The 22,879-nt window shown below is 38.3% G+C and overlaps 1 protein-coding gene across 1 annotated transcript in view; it reads right to left on the bottom strand.

Annotated features, from left to right (window-relative positions):
* Window positions 1–22,879, bottom strand: part of LOC127410250 (mannosyl-oligosaccharide 1,2-alpha-mannosidase IA-like) — a 157,103-nt gene that overhangs the window by 97,538 nt on the left and 36,686 nt on the right. The window contains exon 2 of the mRNA XM_051645414.1: window positions 15,684–15,780. Within this exon, the coding sequence (XP_051501374.1) occupies window positions 15,684–15,780 (97 nt within the window). The remainder of the gene's footprint in view (window positions 1–15,683; window positions 15,781–22,879) is intronic.

Genomic DNA, 22,879 nt, shown 5'->3' with positions numbered 1-22,879 from the left:
CCAATGAAATGATTAACTGACAGAATTTAGTAGGGGTGTAAATCGCAAGTTTCATAAGTTCATCATAAGGTTGCTGCATCGCCTGATAGAAATGCGCACGGAAGTGGCTGGCATCAGAGTTTTAAAATAAAGGTGCATCTTAAAAAATATATACATTGATGTTTATATGTTGCATCTATGACATCACTGTGTCGGTTATTTGATCGATACATTGATCCAGAGCGATGGATCGTTACATGAATAGAATTTAAATAGCATGAGGTTTTAAGTGGAAAGCAATAAAAATGGGGGAGAAAATGTATTTAGGTCCTTTCAAACAGCTAACAGTAATGTATCTTTAACTGCACACTGTCGTATAAACAACCAGTCAGTAATTAGACACATATTGACAACAATTAGACTAAGTCTCATAAATCATTAGAAAACTTAACACAGTAATTGCTCTCGGCTCATTTAAAACTGGACATGATCAAAAGTAATGACTTGGAGTCCAGTATTTTTCTATGCTATGCATATGCAATGCAAGTTCGATTCAGATGTGTGATTCAGCTGAACCATTTAATGAAAAGAACCAGCTCAAAATGGCAATTTGTTCACAAATCGAATCCTACTGATCACACTGTTTGTTCTTTATTTGTGTGAAATCAGTGAGGACAACACTATAGTTAGCCAAGTTGGGTTGTCCATTTAATCAATTGTGAAATATTTTAAATTAATAATATGTTTTACCACATTTAATTCAGACTGCAAATTCACAACACATAAAACATACACTGATGAGCTAAAACTTTATGACCACCTGCCTAATACGCTGTTGGTCCTCCACATGCCACCAAAGCAGCGCCGATCCGCCGAGGCATGGACTCTTCAAGACCCCTGATACCCTGAGGATACCCTGTGGTATCTGGCCCCAAGATGTTAGCAGCAGATCCTTCAAGTCCCGTCAATTGCAAGGTGGAGCCACCGTGGATTGAACTTGTTGGTCCAACACATCCCACAGATGCTCAATCAGATTGAGATCTGGGGAATTTGGAGGCCAGGGTAACACCTTCAACTATTCATTATGTTACTCAAACCATTCCCAAACAATGTGTGCTGTGTGTCAGGGTGCATTATACTGCTGAAAGAGGCCACTGCCATCAGAAAATACCATTGCCATGAAGAGGTGTGCCTGGTCTGCAACGATGTTTAGGTAGGTGGTACATGTCAAATTGATGTCCACATGAATGGCCGGACCTAGGGTTTCCCAGCAGAACATTGCCCAGAGCATCACACTCCTTCCACTGGCTTGTCATCTTCCCACAGTGCATCCTGGTGCCATCATTTTCCCAGGTAAACGGTGCACACGTACACGGCCATCCAAGTGATGTAAAAGAAATCAGGACTCATCGGATCAGGCGACCTTCTTCCACTGTTCCAAGGTTCAGTTCCGATGCTTGCTTGCCCACCCTAGGCGTTTCGAAGGTGGATAGGATTCATCATGGGCACTCTGAGCGGTCTGCAGCTTTGCAGCCCCATTTAAAGTTGGATTCGATGAACTGTGTGTTGTGACACATTCCTCCCGTAACCATTATTAAAATTATCTGTGACCTGTGCCACAGTAGACCTTCTGTTGGTTCGGACCAGAAGGGATAGCCTTCGTTTGGTCTGGATTACCCTCGTGCATCGATGAGCCTTGTGTTCCCAACACCGTGTCGGCGGTTTGTGGTTTGTCACTCCTCGGACCACTGTCAGTAGGTACACCCCACAAGCCTTGCCATTTCAGAGATTCTCTGACCCATTCGTCTGGCCATAACAATTTGGCCCATGTCAAAGTCACCCAGGTCTTTACTCCTGCCCATTTCTCCTGCATTCAACATGATGACTACCAAAACTGATTGTTCGCTTACCATCTAATCTATCCAGACCTTGACATATGGCCTTGTTAGGAGATGATCAATGTTATTTGCTTAACCTGTGAGTGGTCATAATGTTTTGGCTCATCAGTGTTTTGCTGTAGGGCAGTAGATTCAGCATTCACATGCCTTCCTTCCAAGGGCCAATGAAATAAAGAAAAATAACAAAACAGAACAAGCAATGGAGGAAGTTACTGCAAGAGTTAGATAGCGTGAGGTTTTGGGTGGAACCAAATGTTAAAAAAAGGGGAAACTTTTTACAAATTACCATTTCCTTTACATGTCTTAAACCCTTTCAAACACTAACAACAGATTATATAAACTGATTATATATGTAAAAATATCAGCAAGAACACTTTCAAAGTACTGACTTCTTTTAAAGAAAGCGGCTCTTCCAAGAATCTGTCTGAAGAAAAACAAATTAGAAATGGCCCTCAGTTTGGTTTAAAACATGGGAGAAGCAAGGATGACAATTCCACTTATTTCCTCTAATCCACAAATGTAAAAAGTTGACTGTGAGGTGTCATGAGAAACAGGAAAAGGAAACAGGATGTGCTAACCAAAAAAGAAAAACACCATAGAATGTGTAAAGTGCCCTCCCTCCTGCTTCCTACAGCTACACTGTTCTTTGAGTAAAACAGCCCCCATGCTTCCAAATTTGCAGTTTTATGGTTTGACTTGGCATTTTCAACAACCCTGCTCCCTAAATCAAAATCAGAAGTTTAAGTTACTGTAGGCTACACTATTTGTGGTGAGCTATAATAAAAATACTGGAGAGAAAATTTAGAATGTGGGTATTAATATGGGTGACGTGTGTATTTTGAAGACATTCATCAGATCATAGTAGACTGGGATTTGTAAATGAGCTTGCTTGAGTGCACCCATGAGTGAAAGTGTTTTAATGACAGATAACACTTGCAAGAACTCAAGCCATAAGGAGGAGTATAATAAATGGTTGTAAACCAAGTTTCCTGGGAGACTAGGGACTTCATTGGCAGTATATTCTTGCTGTTTAGCCAGAGGGGAACTGGCCCCCACAGTGAGCCTGGTTTCTCCCAAGGTTATAATTTCTCCATTAACCAACATCTTATGGAGCTTTGTGTTCCTTGAAACAGTCGCCTTCAGCTTGCTCACAGGGGTTCTAAATACAATTATTATTTATTAAATTTTTATACATAAATTACAGTCATATTTAATCAAACTACACAATGTTCACTCTAAGACTTTATAGATATTACATCTTCATGTTTTTTTTTTTTTTTTTTAAATGCATGATTTCCTGTAAAGCTTCTTTGAAATGATGCGTGTTGCGAAAAGCGCTATTCAAATAAAAATGACGACTTCAAATCACTGGCAAAAGATGATGCACTGTTTGAATAAAGAGAAGACACATTTTCAAAACAAAAGACAAGGCATACAAAAAACAGTTTCAGATGAGGGTGTGTCTGCAAAGATACAAACTGTGATATGACACCATTATTTTTGTAGAAAAGGTTCACTGTTTTGATTTTGTGGAAAAATCTTCTCCTATTGCAAGAACAACCCATATAACAGTCCGTCCAGCACAGTTTGAACATAATTTACAGTTTATTATATAACCCAAAGCATTACTTTTGTAGCAAGGTAATATTTTTTTACATGCTGTGACGAAAAGGTGAGTGGTGCTTGCCCATGCAAAACTCCTCACTAATATGCTTGGGAGATGTGGGTGGTTTCCAGGGCGTTGCTATGTAGATGTTAAGGTGATCTGAGCATATTTGAGAGCTTTTGCTCTTTGCTCTACAGTAGCAAATAGCCACTTTTACACATGAAACCCGTTAAATTGCAGTTAAATTGCCAGTTTGCCTTTTCTGCTACATGTACCACAACCGCTATTTACAATCTATTCGCGTTAAATTTTTTCCACTTCTTTGCGATGGTCTTGCTTTTTTTTATTTTTTTTAGAAGATGTAATGCCCCTAAACATCAGGAGATGAAGGTAAAAACAACAATAATGGATGTGCAAGTCAAGAGCGAGTGTGTGAGGAGGACAGGAGTTACCTGCATTTCTATAACTAGAGTCTGAAGGAATATAAAGACATCTTTATGGGTTTAAGAGAATGTCCGGTTTCTCATAGCAGTCATAGCACGCATGCACCAACAACCTGTATATGCGAGCACAGTTATATGGAGTATCCTTTGACAGGCTTGCGTTTGACTGTACACAGACGCTGAGCGTTCATGTCAAAATGTACTTTAAGTAAACCTACGGCTTTACTGTTCCTGTAAGCTGTCCACAAACTTCTTCATCTGCTCGAATAAAGAGTTGCGCTTTAGTTTCACTATCTGTCCAGATTCACATCATTTTTTTGGCTCCCGTGTCACAGGCGTTAAAAGGCGGCAAGTAATTGTGACATCTCCGATCAGAACTTTGCAATTAGCCCAAAGTAGACTTCTTACGTCAGTGCCCCCTGACCTTCTATGTGCTCAAACCGTTAATCTTGCAGCTTTGTTCACACAAAGCATAAAAACTAAACCTTACAAAAAAAAAATTTACTTTTCATTCCAGGAAATTGCTAATTTTACTAGTAAATTTACCAGTATCTCACAAATGTTCCTGTTCACATAAGAAAACTGAAAGATTTTGTTAATTTTCCAGAAAAGGCTATATGTGTAAACACCGAATGTGTTCTGGCTGGTTATTAGGGTGTTGCTAGGAGGCTGATAATGTGTTTCTTTGTGGTTGCTAGGTCGTAAGTCTCTTTAATATTCTGGTCCCAAGATATGGCCTGGGTTCTTCTTTTAATGCAAGTCTATAGGATATTTTTCCACCTGTTGTATTGTCTACCAGTCAAAAATCTAAAAGCTTGATTGCTTAGAAAAGAAACAGCACAACTCACCTCAGCAAACCACATGATTTTAGGTATCTTTCATGTCCATAGCACAAACAGTGCAGGAATACCTAATAATTAAGGTTAGGTGTTCTGAAAAACCCCTAAAGTGCACATATTTTTCTTGATAAAGAGGACATTAAGGCTCAACTTTCTCTGTGCCAAAATATTCCTACCATTTAGTGATGCTAAATGTTATCAGGACAGGTATTAGAATCAGCATGGCTATGACTACATTAGTGTATAATTACAGTCTCCAATAACGCTCAAAGACATACCAAGAAAACAGTAGTAATCGTCACGTCCTTTTAAAGCCAAGAAGTTTCAGACACATTAAACACAAAGTTGACCAAATTGAAAGTAGAGGCAAACACTAAGTTGTTCTGTGCACAGAAAATGCAAATCAAAATCTTAGGGCACAAACCTGCACTGGTAGTAATGAGACAGCATATTTGTGCTTTGCTGACTTTTAAAAGGCCCCTGAGGAGTCAAAGCCCCGTGAGGAAGCGTGAGAAGGTCATAAATCACTCCAGAATGCAGCGTACTGACACAGCCCTAGGTTAGACATTTATGTCCCAAAGCTTTGCCCCACATGACTGATTTTACGCTCTTGAATGCTGACCTAAACAGGGAGTGCACATACAATTTATCCACAGGGGTCTACACTGCTCAGGCTTAGGAGAGACTCTTGGGCAATATACACATGTCTTATAAATTCCAATGACACTGGTAAATTGTAAACCGGACACTCAATGACCTGAGATAAAGTCACCAATGGCAATGAATCCTTGCTTGCTGCCATGAGAGCGTGCCGTGAACTCAGGTGAGGGGAAAGGGGATACCAGTCTATTTCACATCTGCTTGGTTTTTCAACAAAGACTCGCAGATCAAAGACAATAACAGTCCGACGTCAAAAGTACAATCATATATTGAACTGTGTTCCATCCCAGTGCATGTTATGGATTAATCAATACACTCCCTGAGACCAACAAATGGCTATTCGAAAGCATTGTTTGAGACAGCATTTTGCGGCAAAACACAAACAAAAAATGAGCACTGTCTACTGGTAACACATGTGGAGCTCATCTCAGCGTAGCCCTTGTGACAAATGGTTGCTCATTTCTTGGCTCTTAAAGAAAGCCATTACCATAAGATAACCTTCTGGAATGGTATTATTGAAACGAAAGTTGACCTCCAGAGCTATTTGGCAGGGAAATGACACTGGCAGTCTCTGCAAGGTGGTACAATCCTGAATGTTTATTCTGGGCTGACTACTAAACAGGCTAGTAATTTAGAGAACATTCTCTGGCAGTTAATTTTAATGAGACATAGGCTAAATAATTTAATCCTACTTCTCCACATTGCAAAGGGAACAGATGTGTAAAAATATGCTAAACAATAATCAATTACATTTTTCACAAAATATATGCAACTTAAAAAATACAATTAATGAATTTAGAATAGAATTAAAATACAGTTAAAAGGAATGTTCCAGGTTCAAAACAAATTAAGCTCAACTGACAGCAGTTGTGGCATAATGTCGATTACCACAAAATATAATTTTGACTTGTCCTCGTTTATTTAAAAAAATAAATAAATCAATCAATAATCGTGGTTACAGTAAGGCACCTTAAATGGAAGAAAATGGGGCCAGTCCATAAACATTACAATACACAGTTTCTAAATTAGAGCCACAATATGTAACATTATACATGTTAACATGACTTTAGTGTGATGAAATCGCTTAACAAACGCATCTGTGTTAAATTTATACCCAATATTACAACATCGTAGTCATGACGACGTAACCGGTAAACCCTGTAATCTGGTTAACACTGCACCACTGGTAAAATCCCTGATTTTATCACAATAAAATCATGTTAATGTATAATTTTTATGTCATGTGGCTTACTTTTGTATTTTAATGTTTATGAACTGGGTCCCTATTCACATCTATTGTAAGTCTCTTACTGTGACTTTAATTTTTTTTTTAATAGTCAAAATAATTTTTTGTTGCAATCAACATAATGCCACAAATGCTGTTGATTGCGCTCAACATTTATTAAAACCAGAATATTCACTTAGGCTAAATACAACAAAACTCAGATACAAATCCGTGTGTTTAACTACATACTAGGGCTGCACGTTATTCTGGTACAAAAAAAAAGTTACAGATCCAGAAACTTTAACACAGTAACTGTAACAGATACTGTATGTTTCGAGTCGTGACTCAGTTCAGCAAGTCAATTAATTATCGTTAAGTAAATCACTCAAACCAATTCAAACACGCTTTTTGTATTTCTATGTTGATAACTTAATTCATGAATTTCTACAACCAATTTATTGCAAAGGACCAGTGAAAAAAAGTGATTTGATTGCGAATCTGACATCTCTGGTTGTGGCATTTGTTTGTTATCGCAAGCAACCAGTAAGGGGATGAAATAGGGAGCTGGGTAGTCTATTGTCTATTTAGGCTATTTTCTATTTATTTTTTTGCCACATCAAGTCTCATCACATTCAATTCAGACTGCAATTTCACAACTCACTGCTAAAATGATCCAACTGTTTTGCCTTAGTGTTATAGATTGAGCAGCAAGGAAGTGCTGCGACTGAATAGCATTTTAGGAAACACTGGTAAAATAGAAGCCTCATGTGAAACTGTTGTAATGAGAAGAATATATAACTGGGTTTACCAGTAGCTCTGTTGACTGACACAATCTCTCTCTAGTCTGTGCTTCCAAAAGCAAAATGCATCTCTCCAAAATAGATTAGGCTGGTGAATGCAGCTTAAGCATGAAGAGCTGTCTTGCTCAGCAAGAAGCTGCTTGTAAGCACATCTTCAAGCAGCAGGAACTCCCGGAGCCCGCTGTGAAGCTGGACGATTCGCTTCAGCCAACACAAACAAAAACGTTGTAAACCGATGTCCATCAAAACCAGGCCATAATGCTGCCATAGTGGTTGTGGAAAAAAATCAGACCGGAGGAAGTCTTTGGCTTGGCTCTGTTAAAGGCTAAACGCATAAACACTAGTGCAAAAAAAGTCTGCTGCATCCTAAATGAGTCAAACAATTTAGTTCCAAAGATGCTCAGATTTGTGTTTGCCAGCAGGCAGCCAACTGGCACAAGGAAAACACACACCCAAACACTGAATTTATTAACTTTCATTCATGTCCTCTTCAAACAGACATACTTCCTGCATCAGGCAAAGTTAAAGGAGTAACTTTAAATTTTCGGTCTGTTCACACAAAGCTATCGTACGACTTCAGAAGACTTTGAAAATATCTCTAAGCTGTATGGACTAGGAAAAAGAGAAAGCTGCATTTTTATCAGAATTCTGTGGTTTAATTGCTGCTTCAGATGTCCATAATCTACTGTCCTGTTAGTTTCCCTTTAACTGTATTGGATGCTGTTTTGAGAAACTGGTGATTTCGTTTTTGTAATTTGTGCATTATCACCTGAATTCTACCATTTCCCCACGTCACCGCTGTCATCAACTGAGGGAAGACATGGCGGAATAGAGAGACACTCTCAACCTGAAGCAGTACCAGGTAACATTAATGAAAGAAAATATATGTTGCTAACCGTCTCATATAATAAGAAATCGTCCCAGATCCATACGGGATGCTGTTTTACCGTCACACACCCACACTGCTGAGAATGTTTCACAAATCTAGAGAAATGGGCATGAAACACAGACACCTTTCACGTGAGCTGTGTGAGATATCAGCTGTTGCTTTACACAGACACCACAGACGACTGGGGAAAAGATCAGTGACACATGTTCTGTCATGTTTTCTGTCAGAAGCAGGAGAATTTTGTCAAAAATATAGCAATCGACCATTGTGATGTTAGAACACTAGTAAACGCACCTATTCATGACATGGCATTTCATTTTACTGAATATGTCAGTGCTCGTTCTGGAAGAGAGAGAGACTTGGCTAAATGGTGGTGAGAAAAACTGCAGCACTTTTAATACAAAAGAACAGTAGAGCACAGGTTTAGTTAAAAGGTTTAATGTGATTTTCTTACATTTCCCCAGTGATAAACACTATGTACTGCAAAAACAGTGACAATAATCGAAGGAGAAATACACCATTTTCATGTTAAGCCTTTTCTCCCTCTTTCTCTCTTCTTCCTGGTCGTTGTATTAAAGCATTTTTCATTTTAAGTGTAGTTGGGACCATTCACATTGAATGCGTGCAACGTCTCGCACAAGAGCGCTGTATATAAACTGTGTGTACAGAGATGCAGTACCACCGCTCCCTATATGCAGATTACACATAGAGCACCCACCCCCAAAAACTCCACTGACTGCCATTCCTCAAAACACTCTCATCATCAGACGATCGCCTTGCGCATTTGATCGGTGTCTCCCCACAATATAGCGACAGCGCTTGTCGTGACGTCATCGGAATACTATCCATTGGTGAAGTTAAACCTCAATGATGATAGAATTTTCATTTTGGGGTAAACTATTCCTTTAAGATCGCTTAAAAACAGTCTGCTTCGTAAAAAAGACTGATTGATTATACACGATTGTCGTTAATCAAAATTCCCAGTGCCAAAGCCAGCCACATTTTATTCTGCTTCTGACCCACGCCCCAAACATGCTTCTCAGTGTACAACTTCTGTTGGGTCATTAATACAAGTGCAGCTATATACTGACAGAACACCATGGTTCAGCAGCCACTGTACTAAATGAGCACACAAGGGCATAAAGCCGGACTGACATGCTCTTCTTTCTCTATACCTCCCTTTCCTACTTATCTATGCTGTATCTTCTGCAGTTTCAAAAGCTTGTGATTTTTTTTAAAATCACACAGCTCATGCTATGGACCAATATAGAACAGTTTCTTCTAAAATCACAATCAGACTGGTGGATATTATTGGGGGAAACGGAACACAAAAGGAGATAACCCTTTTTTCCCTGTGTGTTTTATTAGAGGAAGTGGTCATGAGTGAGAACTTTGGACATGCAGGAACGGCAGACTCTTTATACTGTACCTGTGCAACCTCATTAGCCAAGGCTTTGTTTCAGTCCCTACTGATTTATTATACACAAATCCAATCGCTGAAACGAAATCCATGAAAATCGTTTCATCTTACTTTGCTGGAATAGTGACTGACACATGGAACAGCACGGCCAGTATTGAGTTAGAATGAATCTCCTTGATGTGAGATACTGTAAGCATCTCTATTCAGGTCATTCTTTAATCTCAACATTCTCTCAGAACAAAATTTATAAAGTTACAGTCAATCTTTTTCAGATGGCCACTGCATTAAAGTATAATCTAATTATTTAACATCCATTACAAATTAACACCTACTGTATATTCTACACTCTTTGCTATTCTGTTTGCTTCTATTCTAGAGCACAATACAGATTCAGCTCTTTTAAAGAGTCCCACAGTGTGTGCGAAAAACTCTCACACACTCTAATCCACAGATTCTGAGGGCTTAATGATTTTTTTATGGTTGGTTAAACTTAATTCAAAGAAAGTGCAGTATACTGCACTAGATTTAATGCACTTAATGCCACTAAGGTCAAATATACAGCAAAAAGACCGGCAAATCTCAAAGAAAATTAACACAAGACCACCTCTATACAGCATGGCACTTAGACTACATTTAAAAAAGCACATGGCAACAATCTCACACGTCTGGAACAGACTAGCAGGCATAATGTCCTGACTAAGCACTTCCATATGGTTTATAATTTGCTTCCTTAAGCAACTGGGGAAAAAAGGGCCGCAGTCTGGTCTTACTCTATGAGCTAAAGCCATGTGGGTTGTAAAGTGGCTGTTTAAGACCGCCTTGGTGATCATGACTTCCAGTAAGGTCTTAGCAACAAATGTTGTGATGTATGGCTCTGCAACATAGAAGCGTAGAAGCTGTATGTTATCTCAAAATGTTCACTAAAAGAGAACTATTTTACGATTCCTACATTTTGTCTCTTGCCCTAAAATTGTGTGTACAGTGTGAACCCGGCTTAAGAAAATGTTTTTAGATGGACAAGGAAATGTGGCTGGAGTAACTCTGCAGTGCATCAAAAATAGAAATGGGGCATCAATCAACTGAAGACCCGCTGGGACGTGCTGCAATGGATTTTTCCAGTGTAGTCAGCTTTATAAGGGAATGATTTACATTTACATTGATTGTAATACTGCATGTCGGAGTGTGTTCCAACTGGTCGGTATCAACAGCTCACATCTCGTTGAGGAACCAGACCTCAATAGAGATGCATAAAACAGCCTTTACGGCTGCCTGGCCAGGTACAAAAACCTGACCAGCAGGATCCAGATCATCTTTTATTTAGAGCCAGCGTACCATAAACCCAACCTCTAAATTAATAATGCCAAACACTACCTGACAAAATGTAGCCTTGTCTCAGCATGTGTTCAGTGGTCTATGATGTGGCCGTGCACCCCATGGGGCCAACTTTACTATTTGAGAAAATGACGAGCACTCAAAATTGCCTTGCAATGCACGGCCCTAAAAATGGTCTGGAGGTAAAAGTGTGCACGAGAGCTGTCTAGCACTGACTGACATGGGAGATGTTTTGCAATGCGTGTGTGTGTATAATTTTGTATCACAGAAGAAAGGATGTGAATATATGTGAATATAATTATGTAATGTACTTCACACCTCTTACCAGGTCCTCATTCTGATAGTGTATGAGCCAAATAAATTAAGACTGTATATTCTACTGGCACTTCCCAGGCTAAATTATGGAAGTTAATCAAATATGCACTGTAAATCCCAGGCCTGCCCTTCAGCTGAGTGCCGGTTGACTGTGTGGAGTTTACTACACAACAGCAGCACATAAGATCTGAGCAATCTTTCAAAACACAATGCATCTTTCTTGACCTTTGACCCAAGCTTTAATGTGAGGGTGGTGAAGTACAAAGATACAGTATCTGCGACTTACAAGATTTTACAAAGAAATTGTACATTGCAGGTAAGAAGCTTTATTTAATGAGAAAGACTGATTTTCAATGCCACACAATATCAGATTATCAATAGCAAGTAAAGCAAAAGCTCTTTTTTTAAGCCGTTACATTTCATCTAGTTATTGTTTCAATGTCTCGCATATTCAATATGATTGGCCGTTTAAAAAAAAAAGGCATAGTTTAAACATAAGGCATTATATATTGCCACTGTTTTCGTCACGGCTGGCTGAACCGTGTATTTTCAAACCGCGGATAGCTTCACCGCAGTCGCTGTAATCACCATAATAGTCACATTTTTAATACGGTGTGCCAGAAAGTCATGGTGTGCTGTGTTGGAGCTAGTTGCTATGATGATTCAGACCACAAGGTACCGCCGAAAATCACAACATAATCACAAAAATAAGGCCCCTTTGAACAATTGTGTATAGTTGTAACTGAATTTAGAATTTAGTGAAATGTCACATCAACAATGATCATTTTCGATCATCGTTTTCATAATTGATCATTGCTGTCACTTCCGAGTACTCAGGTACTTGGGTACTCATGCCCATCCCTAGTTGCTACATTGATTAGCGACTGTAAATAGCTGCCAATTAGGCTTTGTATTGTGCCTAACAGCACTCCATAGCCTTGAAAAAATCACTATAACGAACCACCTCTCGTGGCTTATTGCTTTATTGTAACATTTGTGAAAAAAGCTAAATAGTATGGATGGGTGCGAGTACTCGAGTACTCTGGTACGATGATCGATGGTGATCATGCATGATGTGACTTTTCACTTAATTCGAAATTCAGTGACAATTGCCTGACAACTGAACACAAACGTGTCAAAGAGAGAGCTTATTTAAAATTTTGAGACTGATTACGTTGTGATTTTGAGGGGTACATTGATTGTCAGAGACGTCTCATAGCAACCAAACTGATATACGACGCTGCAATGCTATCGTTACGAAAATAAAAATAGTAATTGACCGTGTTTTGAACACCTGTCTCTGCAAAATGTTTGCTAAGCACGTTTTATTATAATTTAATGTAAGAACTTTGACTCGTTAATGGATTTTATTTAATAAAAGTGAATGTTTGTTACTGACTGTAAACCTCCCTGCCCTGGGTACCGAAATATTTGTGACGTAACACACACCTGCATCTCGACGAAATGGGAGTTGAAGATTTCCGCACAAGTTTCCAAGTTAGAAGTCCAACATCTTTATGTCATTCCATTGTAGGGCTGAAACAATTAGTCGACGTTATTGACAACGTCGACAATAAAAAACTGTCAACAAAATGTTTTGCTGTCGAATAGACGTTTGATGTAATTTGCCTTAACATGAAATCATATGAAACTCTAATGATGACACTGCAGCTCGCACCTGACAGAGGAGAGGAAGAATTACACAGCTCACAGTCCAGATGCACTCTAAACTTTCACAGCTTCAGGTGATGTAGATTGCAAAGTATGAGGGAATTATACAAAAATAGCAAATAAGTAATTACAGAAGCACTCTCGTTGTGGAATAAGTGGAGCCAGAGCTGCCACTCCACTGAAGCAAAACCTGTGGGTCGAGCGTCTTTAAAGGAAACACCCCAGCATTGCATCTTTAATGCAGTTTTATTTAATGCGCTTTAGCTTTATTAAAGTTCAAATAATATGGAAGCAGGTCATGTAAATAACTACAGACTCCGAAACTGGCATTTCTCTGTGAGATCAGCACCTCTTCTATGAGTTGCGTGAAGTGTCCCGATCTAAGGGGGAGAGATTGAAACTGCACCTGGCTGATGCACACTCTGTCGCAGGGACGTTCATCCCTCAAGCACGCACGCTTAATGCAGCTAGATTATAACATAATGGCTCGCGACTTATTGAATCATAATATATGTCACTGTGCATTTCTTATCGTGAAGAAAATTGGCAACATGCAGCTTTACTAATAAGAGAGAGTTTGTTTTTTTTGTGAGTTAAAGATGGATTGAAGTGAACAGAAAAGTGAGAGAGGGTAGTCTTCGCCCCATTATACACTGCGACAAAATACGTTTTTGATTCGTTTTTGTTTGTTTTCTAATATAAATATCTAAAACTCCTTTAAAACAACGTACATTGTCTTTAGCAGCTATACTGCAGAAGAAAAAAAACGTATTGGAGAATTTTGATATAATATTAAAAATGCAAATATTTTAAAATATCTAAAAATACTTTAAAAAAAAAAGATGCATTCACCTGAGAAGCAGCATATAGAGAACAGATCTTGAATATAAGTATATTTTATCTTTACTGCACTCACAGAAGTATAACCAAGTGAAAAAATACACTTATATTTAAGATATATTTAAGATACATTCTCTTAAAGCAAGTCTAAATATCTTACATGTTGCTCCTCAAGTAAATGTATCTTGTTTTAAGTTTTTTTTGACAATTAGTTTTTAAAACGAGACAAAACACTTGATAACAATAGGATTTTTTGCAGTGAAACTTTTACTGAATTAAACATATTACAAATTATTTTAGAGGTATTTTTAAAAGATGATTTGTCCAGTTTAGTGTTAGCAAGCACGTTTATTACAACCTTTTAAGTCGGGGCACAAGCTGAATAGTCGGTTAAGAGCTAATGATTAATCGTTGCAATAATCGCCCGAATAGTCGAATAATTATCAAAATAATCGTTAGTTGCATCCCTATTTCATTGCACTTTGCCCAGTTGAAAGGTGGAAATTCCGACTCTCCGAGTTGAATGGAACGCTTCATGAATCATCACAGCAACAACAATACGGAGCATCACGGCTTTCCCCATAGAAGCGAACACTTGGGGAGAAACTCACACACACCAGGCATGTGGCAGTGGACTTAACACGCTAAAACAGCACATATACAGTAGGAGAGTGTTTCAAACAACTAGACAGAGCACAGCTAAATGGAACAGAATACAGCATCTTCAAAACTGAACTTCAATTTAACACGCATATTAAAAACGTGATGTTATGGCGTCTCCTGTTAAGCCAACCGCGATTTGAAAATAGACGGTTCAGACAGTCACTAAAAAACTGGTGCACGCTTACTAATATTACTACGGTAACCTGAAGGATGAAAAGACAAAGATGCACACTGTGCATATACTTTCATTGAGTTGGGCAGCAAATCTTCACATAATGACAAAATATGATGCATTATATTTTGATTATGCAATATTTTGTATATTTTGTAACATATTATTTTATAACAGCCTATAATACTGAATAAACTGGAACAATACACTGGAACAACAAGACGTAATGCAGCAGTCAAAGATGTCTGTCAGACATGTTATTATATATACAGTTATGAACATGTCATTGCCCCTCGAGTACCTGACGAGTTAATTAGTCAGAGTACTCGAGTAGACAAAATGATCAAAATGCCCATCCCTACTAAATAGCGCGTATACGGCAAGTGCCATAACAGTATGACGGAGAGTGTTTTTATTGTGTTGTTGCTGCTTCCGAATTATTCATCTATATACGAACCTCACAGGAAGATTGCCTGTGTTTCATAAATACTCAATTTCTGGATTAGTATGCCCACTCACAACCAGCACTTTCAGCTTCTAAATAGAAATGGGTCAACAAGGTGACAAGCAAAGAAAGCACAACATTTCTTTTGAGGGAAGTAAGGCACATTAATGTGTAAAAAGCACTAACAAATATCAAGGTTTCATTAAAAACTAAATTTGTACTGTGTGGCCACACCATGTTTGTACACTTGGTTGAAAAGCTGAAATATGCAAGTATAAGTCCAGACCAAGCTTACAAAGTCAGGCAGAGTCTTACTGAAGCACTCAAAATGGGTAGATATCAAAAACCTTTTTGATAGAGGTCACATAACCACCTGAGCAGAATTGATTGGCAGTTCTCACTGCTAACCAATTTACTGTTGGTAAGAGACGAGAAGCCGAGGGCTGTGTACGTGCATGAATCATAGCTCTCCAGACAGATACTCACCAAATAGATTGCTTGAGTGGCCCTGCTTAGAAACAGGACGCAGTTCGTTGGAGCCCCAGGCGTAGCGCTTGTAATTGTCCCAAGCAAACTGCATCATCTGAAAATAGAGGGATAGACAGACAAAGGAGGTTACATTTGTGACTCTGGATTCATTTTGAGTGAAAGTTCCTCAGTGTTTGCTACACAATTCAACTATTGCAGCCTCCCCTCTTTTAATAATAATATAATTTCATAATTAAAGCAACTGCAGTATTTACTAATAGGGCTGAAACGATTAGTTGACGTTAATGACAATGTCAACAATAACAATTTGTTGACAAAAAATTCCATTGTCGAATAGTCGTTTCATCTCATTGAATGTAACATGAGATCATATGAAACTCTAATGACGACACACAAGAGTGCCTGATAGGGGCAGAGAGAAAGATGATACAGCTCAGTCCAGACGCACTCCAAACTTCTCAAACAGCTTAAGGTGCTGTAGATCACAAAGTATGAGGGAATTATACAAAATACAAAATAAGTAAATACAGAAGCAACAGCTTGGAGCGCTGGAGCAAACCTTGCATGTCAGAACATCTAAAAAGGAAACACCTCTGCATTATATCTTCCTTATAATCCTTTAATAAAGTTCAAATAAAAAGGAAGCGGGTCATGTAAATAAACAAACTCCGAAACAGCAAGATCTCTGTGCAGTCAGAGCTGCTTCTTTGAGACACGTGAAATGACCTAATCTAAGGGGTAGAGATTGAAACTGCACCCGGCTGATGCACACTCTCGCAAGGAGGCGCTCATCTCTCGCGTGCGCTGGCTTGTGACGTATTGAATAATAATACACTGTATGTGATGTGATGTGAGTCTTATCATGAAGTAATCGGCGATACGCAGCTCTATTAAAAAGAGCGAGTTTGATTTTTGGGAGTTAAAAATTAATCGGTATCTTAGCCCATTATACACTGCAACAAAATATTTTTTTTGTCTTGTTTTCTGATATAAATATCTAATACTCCTTTAAAGCAGTGCATTTACTTGAAGAGCTACACTGCAGAAGATAATACAATTTGTTTTCAGAGAACATTGAAAATAATCTTGAATATAAGTGTATTTTGTCTTTACTACTATTTATTATTTACTATGACAGAACGATGATGATTGTGGAGAAACAATTATTGGAGAAGGGTAAAATACATAAAGTAAATTGTGTCCAGTTCAGTCATCCTAAAAGGGGTGCCAAGTAGCAGGTCAAGAAAAAGAGACCTGCTGTTCTCTCTGGAGAGTGTCAGACAGCACCACAGAAGAAAAAAAAGCTCTTCACACACTCTTCATGTCTGGATGAAGTCATTTGCAGCCTCGGCAGAGTCTTCGAATAGCAGCCAACTGGCTCCAGTAAAATTAGATCAGTTTATCGACTGCTGGCCTAACTTTAAGTGTGTCCTAATCATGTAACTCTCTTTGCTTTTAAAGATAGTCACTCAACACCAAATACAGTGATTGAAAAAGAAAAGATAAAAGAGTGGTAACTAAGTCTTTAGCTAAGGAGTCCTGACTCCATATAAGGAGAAATGCCATGTGGTCCTGCAGGATACCCATCTGGGCCACTCAGGGTGGGAAGCACAGAGAAAAAAGGGGAAATTGAATAGAATAAAAACATTTATTCTTACTATTCAGTAGCATTATTGTGGGGGTGGTGCTGGTGCTTAATCTACAGCTCCATGGCAAAACAATTACATATAAACACATTATATTATGAGCTTGCAGTACAGAGTTAGAAATGCCCCAGATATTCAAAATGTGTGTGTTTGTGTCTGTTTTTGTCTGTTATCAATCATTTGATATTTCATTATTTTCTATTATAGGCCTTGTTCTATCTTCTAGCCTTTTAAGTTAAGGGTTTACTTGACCATTTCAATTAGGCTAACTGAATCAATTGTAGTATTTCATTACATTGACTGCATGCTGTGTTACATGATAGAACAACCTTTATACGCTCGTAAAAGTATATAAAATAAAATAAAAATGCTAGTGAAAATCAATTCCAGAGGGCAAATATGGCCCCCTATTAAAAAAAAGTTAATTTCTCACACTGTTGGAGTCTGAATAAAAAGTGCTGAGAAAGACTGGCCACCACTTATCCTCTCTGGTTGCATGCAGCAACAAACATACAGCACAAAATCAATTAGTGATGTTAAATTTTCAAACAAATCACTTTTAATTAAATGGGAATTGGGAGGTAAAATGGGCTTATGTGTCCTGAAAATAATGTCACAAATGAATGCAAAAAAACACTTAATGGTCCTAAATATAGTCTTCATAGTCTTTATGTTTTGAATATATTCAGGGAAAATATGACCATTTTCTTGATAGGTTTATGGCAATCACCCCAACATGTCAAAGCACATACACATTCTGAGCACTTTATTTGGAACACCTGTACAGCTACTTATTCATGCAATTATCTAATCAGCCAATCGTGTGGCAGCAATGCAATGCATAAAATCATTCAGATATGGGTCAGGAGCATCAGAATGGGGAACAAAAATGATCTCAGTGTTTTCGACCGTGGCATGATTGTTGGTGCCAGACAGGCTGGTTTGACTTTTGTTGATTATTGCCCTTGATATTGTAATCGTGATTATTAATGACGATTAATAGATTAAATTACTATGATGTCACTAAGCAGGCAACCATGCTTGCAGGTTCTTCAGAACATCAGGTGGTTATGGGTTGCAGTTTATTTTAAGCATTAAATACCATAATAATGTTTCTTGATGTTACTAAAGGTTATTATGGCATATCTGTGGTTTATGAAGATTCTTTCTGAACTACAGACAAAACCAGTTTTAACTTCAGTGAATATGCCTGTGTGCCATGTAACAGGTTGATGTATACACATCCTCACACGTTTAACACACTTCCAAGGCTTGAAAAATGTGGCATAAAAATCAAAAACTACCATCAGACATGCAATATGTGTCTTTACTGCTTTAATTGTCCACAAACAGTAAATAATAATATTTGACTTGTTCAATAATCAAACTGAACAGCCGATTTAGATTGAAGTTCCTTACTGCATTTAAAATCCCATATTGTGATCTTGTTCGCATAAGATCATCGTTAAATCATATTTGGCCTCAAATCTGTCACAGCGGTTGCACTTTGGAAAGTAAAATTTTGTGTGGTTCGTTAAAATTTAAATCTATCAACAGCAGTTTTGGGTGAAATAGGCATTAAGTGGTGCCTTGAGTGGTGGTGGTATAGTGGACTAAAGCACTGAACTGATAAGCAGAAGGTTGTTGGTTCAATCCCCACAGCCACCACCATTGTGTCCTTGAGCAAGGCATTTAATTCCAGGTTGCTCCAGGGGGATTGTCCCTGTAATCAGTGCACTGTAAGTCGCTTTGGATAAAAGTGTCTGCCAAATGCATAAATGTAAATGTAATTTGAGCAGACTCAATGACGATGGTCTGTGAAATCTGAAGTTCAAGATTTTGTCTATGTCCAAAACAAGTGGACTTCAAAACAAGCTACTTTGTATACAACTGTTATTCTCTTTTTTTTTTCTTTTTTTTTTTTTTTTTACACAAAAATCGAGCAACCCAACATTCAAACTCTCCTGTTCTGCACTCACAAATGCTCTCGTAATAAATATAGCTGTTTAAACAACACAATAAATCACTTTTTTAGACCTGTCTGTACCTTGATTATAATGGTCAGGGATCGTTTTAGTTCTCGCATTGCTCGTTAGCAGGTTTTTTTACCCATGATAAATAAAACGGGGAGACATTTAACAAATTGAAAAAAATTCAAACTGCTCACCATTGTTCTACAGCTTCTTTTCGAGTGTCAGGTGATGTACACAAATTTTCGTGTGCCATCGCAAACCCAGATTAAATATACTGTATAGCAAGTGTCTGGATATCAGACTATTCTAAACTTGCGCATAAGGATTGGTTGTCATTACTGATAGGACTGTACTGTAGACTCACTGCATCTCTGATTGGCCATTGCCGTTTCAATGCTCAACGCACATGTCTGGGATTGGTTTGAAACTCAACTGCTGCAAAAACACGTTCTAAATAGAAACCATTAATGCAACAGGAGTAGACTTAAACTGAATGCTGTAATCGTCAGTTTTCACAATTATATCATCGTGAGAGCCGAAATCGTAATCGCGATTACTTTTTCAATTAATTGTGCAGCCCTATTTGAGTTTTTCTGTAACTGCTGATCTCCTGGGATTTTCACACACAACAGTCTCTAGAGTTTACTCAGAATGGTGCCAGAAACAAAAAACATCCAGTGAGCGACAGTTCTGCGGACAGAAACGCCTTGTTGATGAGAGAGGTCAACGGAGAATGGACAGACTGGTTCGAGCTGACAGAAAGGCTACGATAACTCAGATAACCACTCTGTAGTGAGCAGAATAGCATCTCAGAATGCACAACACGTCGAACCTTGAAGCAGATGGGCTACAACAGCAGAAGACCACATCAGGCACTTTATTAGGACCATAGTGTTCCTAATAAAGTGCTCAGTGAGTGTACTTTAACTGCTGCACCCAGTGTCCAAAATTAACTTTTTAGCCCACCAGCCAAGGTGGCATTTACCAGCCAGTTAGATTTCTTACTGGCCATTTTTATTATTTGTTTTATTTATTTTTATTGCATTTTGCAAGTGGATTTTACAGACATGAGAGACAAATAAATAATACTGTAAGCATGTTTAAAAGTGAACTGCTATTTTAAAGAATTGTATTGTTTTATTATTTACAAAATATTTAATTGCCAGATAGTCCATTTAGAAATACGATACTTCCTTTTCAATACTCGCCGATACTGATACCTGTTTTTTGTTTTATTTTTTTCTGAAATCCATATCAACTGGTTATCATCAAAATTGTGTCTAAGTTAATTTAATTAAAATTTTAAATCAAGATACAGTATATGCTCATGTTTAATATTTCCTGCATAATTAATCAGAACAGTATACATATTCTGATAGGTCAGTTACATGTGACAGCTGTGTTTAAATGCTGTAGACACACCCTACAGTAGTTTTCACCTCCGGAAAAGCCAGTTGCTACATGACTCAAAGTGATTATTAAACTGCAAATGACTGCTATTTAATTAAATAAATATGTAGTCTGTATGAAGTGAATTAGCGCTCTGCTAGTGGTAACCTGCTACAAACAGAGCGCGTGAGTGTGAGGCAAGGAGCTCATAAGAGCAGCTGGCATCAACACAACACCAGCTCCACACATACAAGTACATAAGTGTGGTATCCCTACTTCTAACTGAGACTTTCGATGAGCAGCGGGACTAGCTAATGAGAGCCATTCCATGTAAAGGCCTGCAACCTTACTGACTGAAGACCTACAGAACCACACTGATGACAAAACTGGAACATGTTACATTATTTTACAAGCTGACACAAACTGACAAAAAAGTGTCCGCCAAAGTGGTGCATGACACTGTGAAATTCACCAGCCAAATATACATTTTACCAACTGCAATGGGTGTTAATTTCGGACCCTGGCTGCACCACAGCTTAAATGAACAATCTTGTGAGGCGGCACTTTTCAATGAATAAGAGCTCTTGTAGCCGAACTGGTAGAGCACTGCACTAGCAACGTCAATGTAATGGGTTTGATTCCCAGAGAATGCACAAACTGATAAATATCTACTTGGAATGCACTGCAAGTCATTTTGGATACATTTTTTAAATGAAAAGAAATGAATCACTTCACTAATCAAAAACTCAAAAATTATCAGTCTGACTTAGTCCGACAACTCTGAACAGAATCAATGCGATTTTCAAAGTTAAATGACTACCTCAATGAACCACAGATCAGTGCTTTTCATCATGTCTACTTAAAATGACCAGAGAACTGTTACTGTGTTTTTGTTATGGTATGTCTACATAGATTCTGCTTCACAGAAATTGCTTTCTTGAGGAGAATTTTAATACCTGCGAATTCTAATATGTCCAGTGTAATCCTATCATGTGTAAATGTGCCTGCCATCTGTCTGCAGTGTTCTGACTGATCGATTTGTTTTTCTCAGACAGCAGTGGGCGCCAGTGACGTCAACGAGCAACAAGTTTACGGCCCACATGTGAATAATGCAGTGACGGTGCTCAAAGGGTCAGGTTAGAACACAGTGCAAACAGTACACAGAACCCCAGACAACCTTCAGAGAATGAAACACAAGCAGAGGGGAGCGTGAGGTCTGGCTACCCTGGAATTGATACAGAGTGGCTTATGTCAGACGTGCTGAGAGGTGCCACGATGATGCTTGGAATGGCAGTTGTTTTTCTTTATTTGATCAGCTAGCTTTTGCCTTGATCTTGCCCTCACACAGATCTGTTTAGAGCACTGTACCTCCCCAGACAAAGAGAGTGGCATCTTACACGCCCTGGCTGACAATACACCCCACGGAGTGTCAAACAGATCAAACAGCTGCTACAGGGTGGACGTGCCCGTTCACAGAGGGCCATCTCCTTCTTGGAATACACCGAACACAGAGTGATGTGAAATGTTAAAATCATGATACAGACAAAAATAACCATGTAAGATGTAAACCCAATATCAAAAATATACACACAGACTGTTTATTTTTTAACCAATTTTAAAACAACCCAATTAGAAAACAGCTTTGAAATTTGTCCAGTATCCAACTAGATCTTAATGTAAAAAAAAAACAACACTGGTATCGGTTCAGGAGTGAAAAAATTGTATCGGTGCATTCCTATTGCAAATTCTGCTGATTTAAATTCATCACCAAGGTAACATTATCTAGCTCGCTAACACAAATAAGGCTTTGATGAAATTGTGACAATAACTTGTAAAAGTCTTGGAAGAACGGTCTGAAAACTACAAACCAATCAGTAATGTTTTGTATTATGTGCCATTGTTTTTTTGTGTTTCGATTTTTTTTTTTTTTTTAAAGAAAAGTTAATTAAAAATGTTTTAGATATATCATATTATTTCTGACACAAATACATATAAAAATACATGGTTAAAAATAAAATTGATAATTTATTGTGGTGGGGCCAGTGAAAATGTTGGCCTGCCAACACTTCTGATATTTTCGCCTCCTTTTATATTTGGGCCTTGCATTCCATTTAAAGAGAGAGAATGGACTCAGGATAAGAGTTCTTCCTGTCTAGAGGGAAATGCCGAGGAAATGGGGTTGGCA

Source organism: Myxocyprinus asiaticus, chromosome 19 (assembly GCF_019703515.2).
Source record: "Myxocyprinus asiaticus isolate MX2 ecotype Aquarium Trade chromosome 19, UBuf_Myxa_2, whole genome shotgun sequence".
NCBI lineage: Eukaryota > Metazoa > Chordata > Actinopteri > Cypriniformes > Catostomidae > Myxocyprinus > Myxocyprinus asiaticus.
The sequence above is the reverse complement of the archived record's forward strand: the minus strand, read 5'-3'. Positions and strand labels throughout refer to the sequence as shown.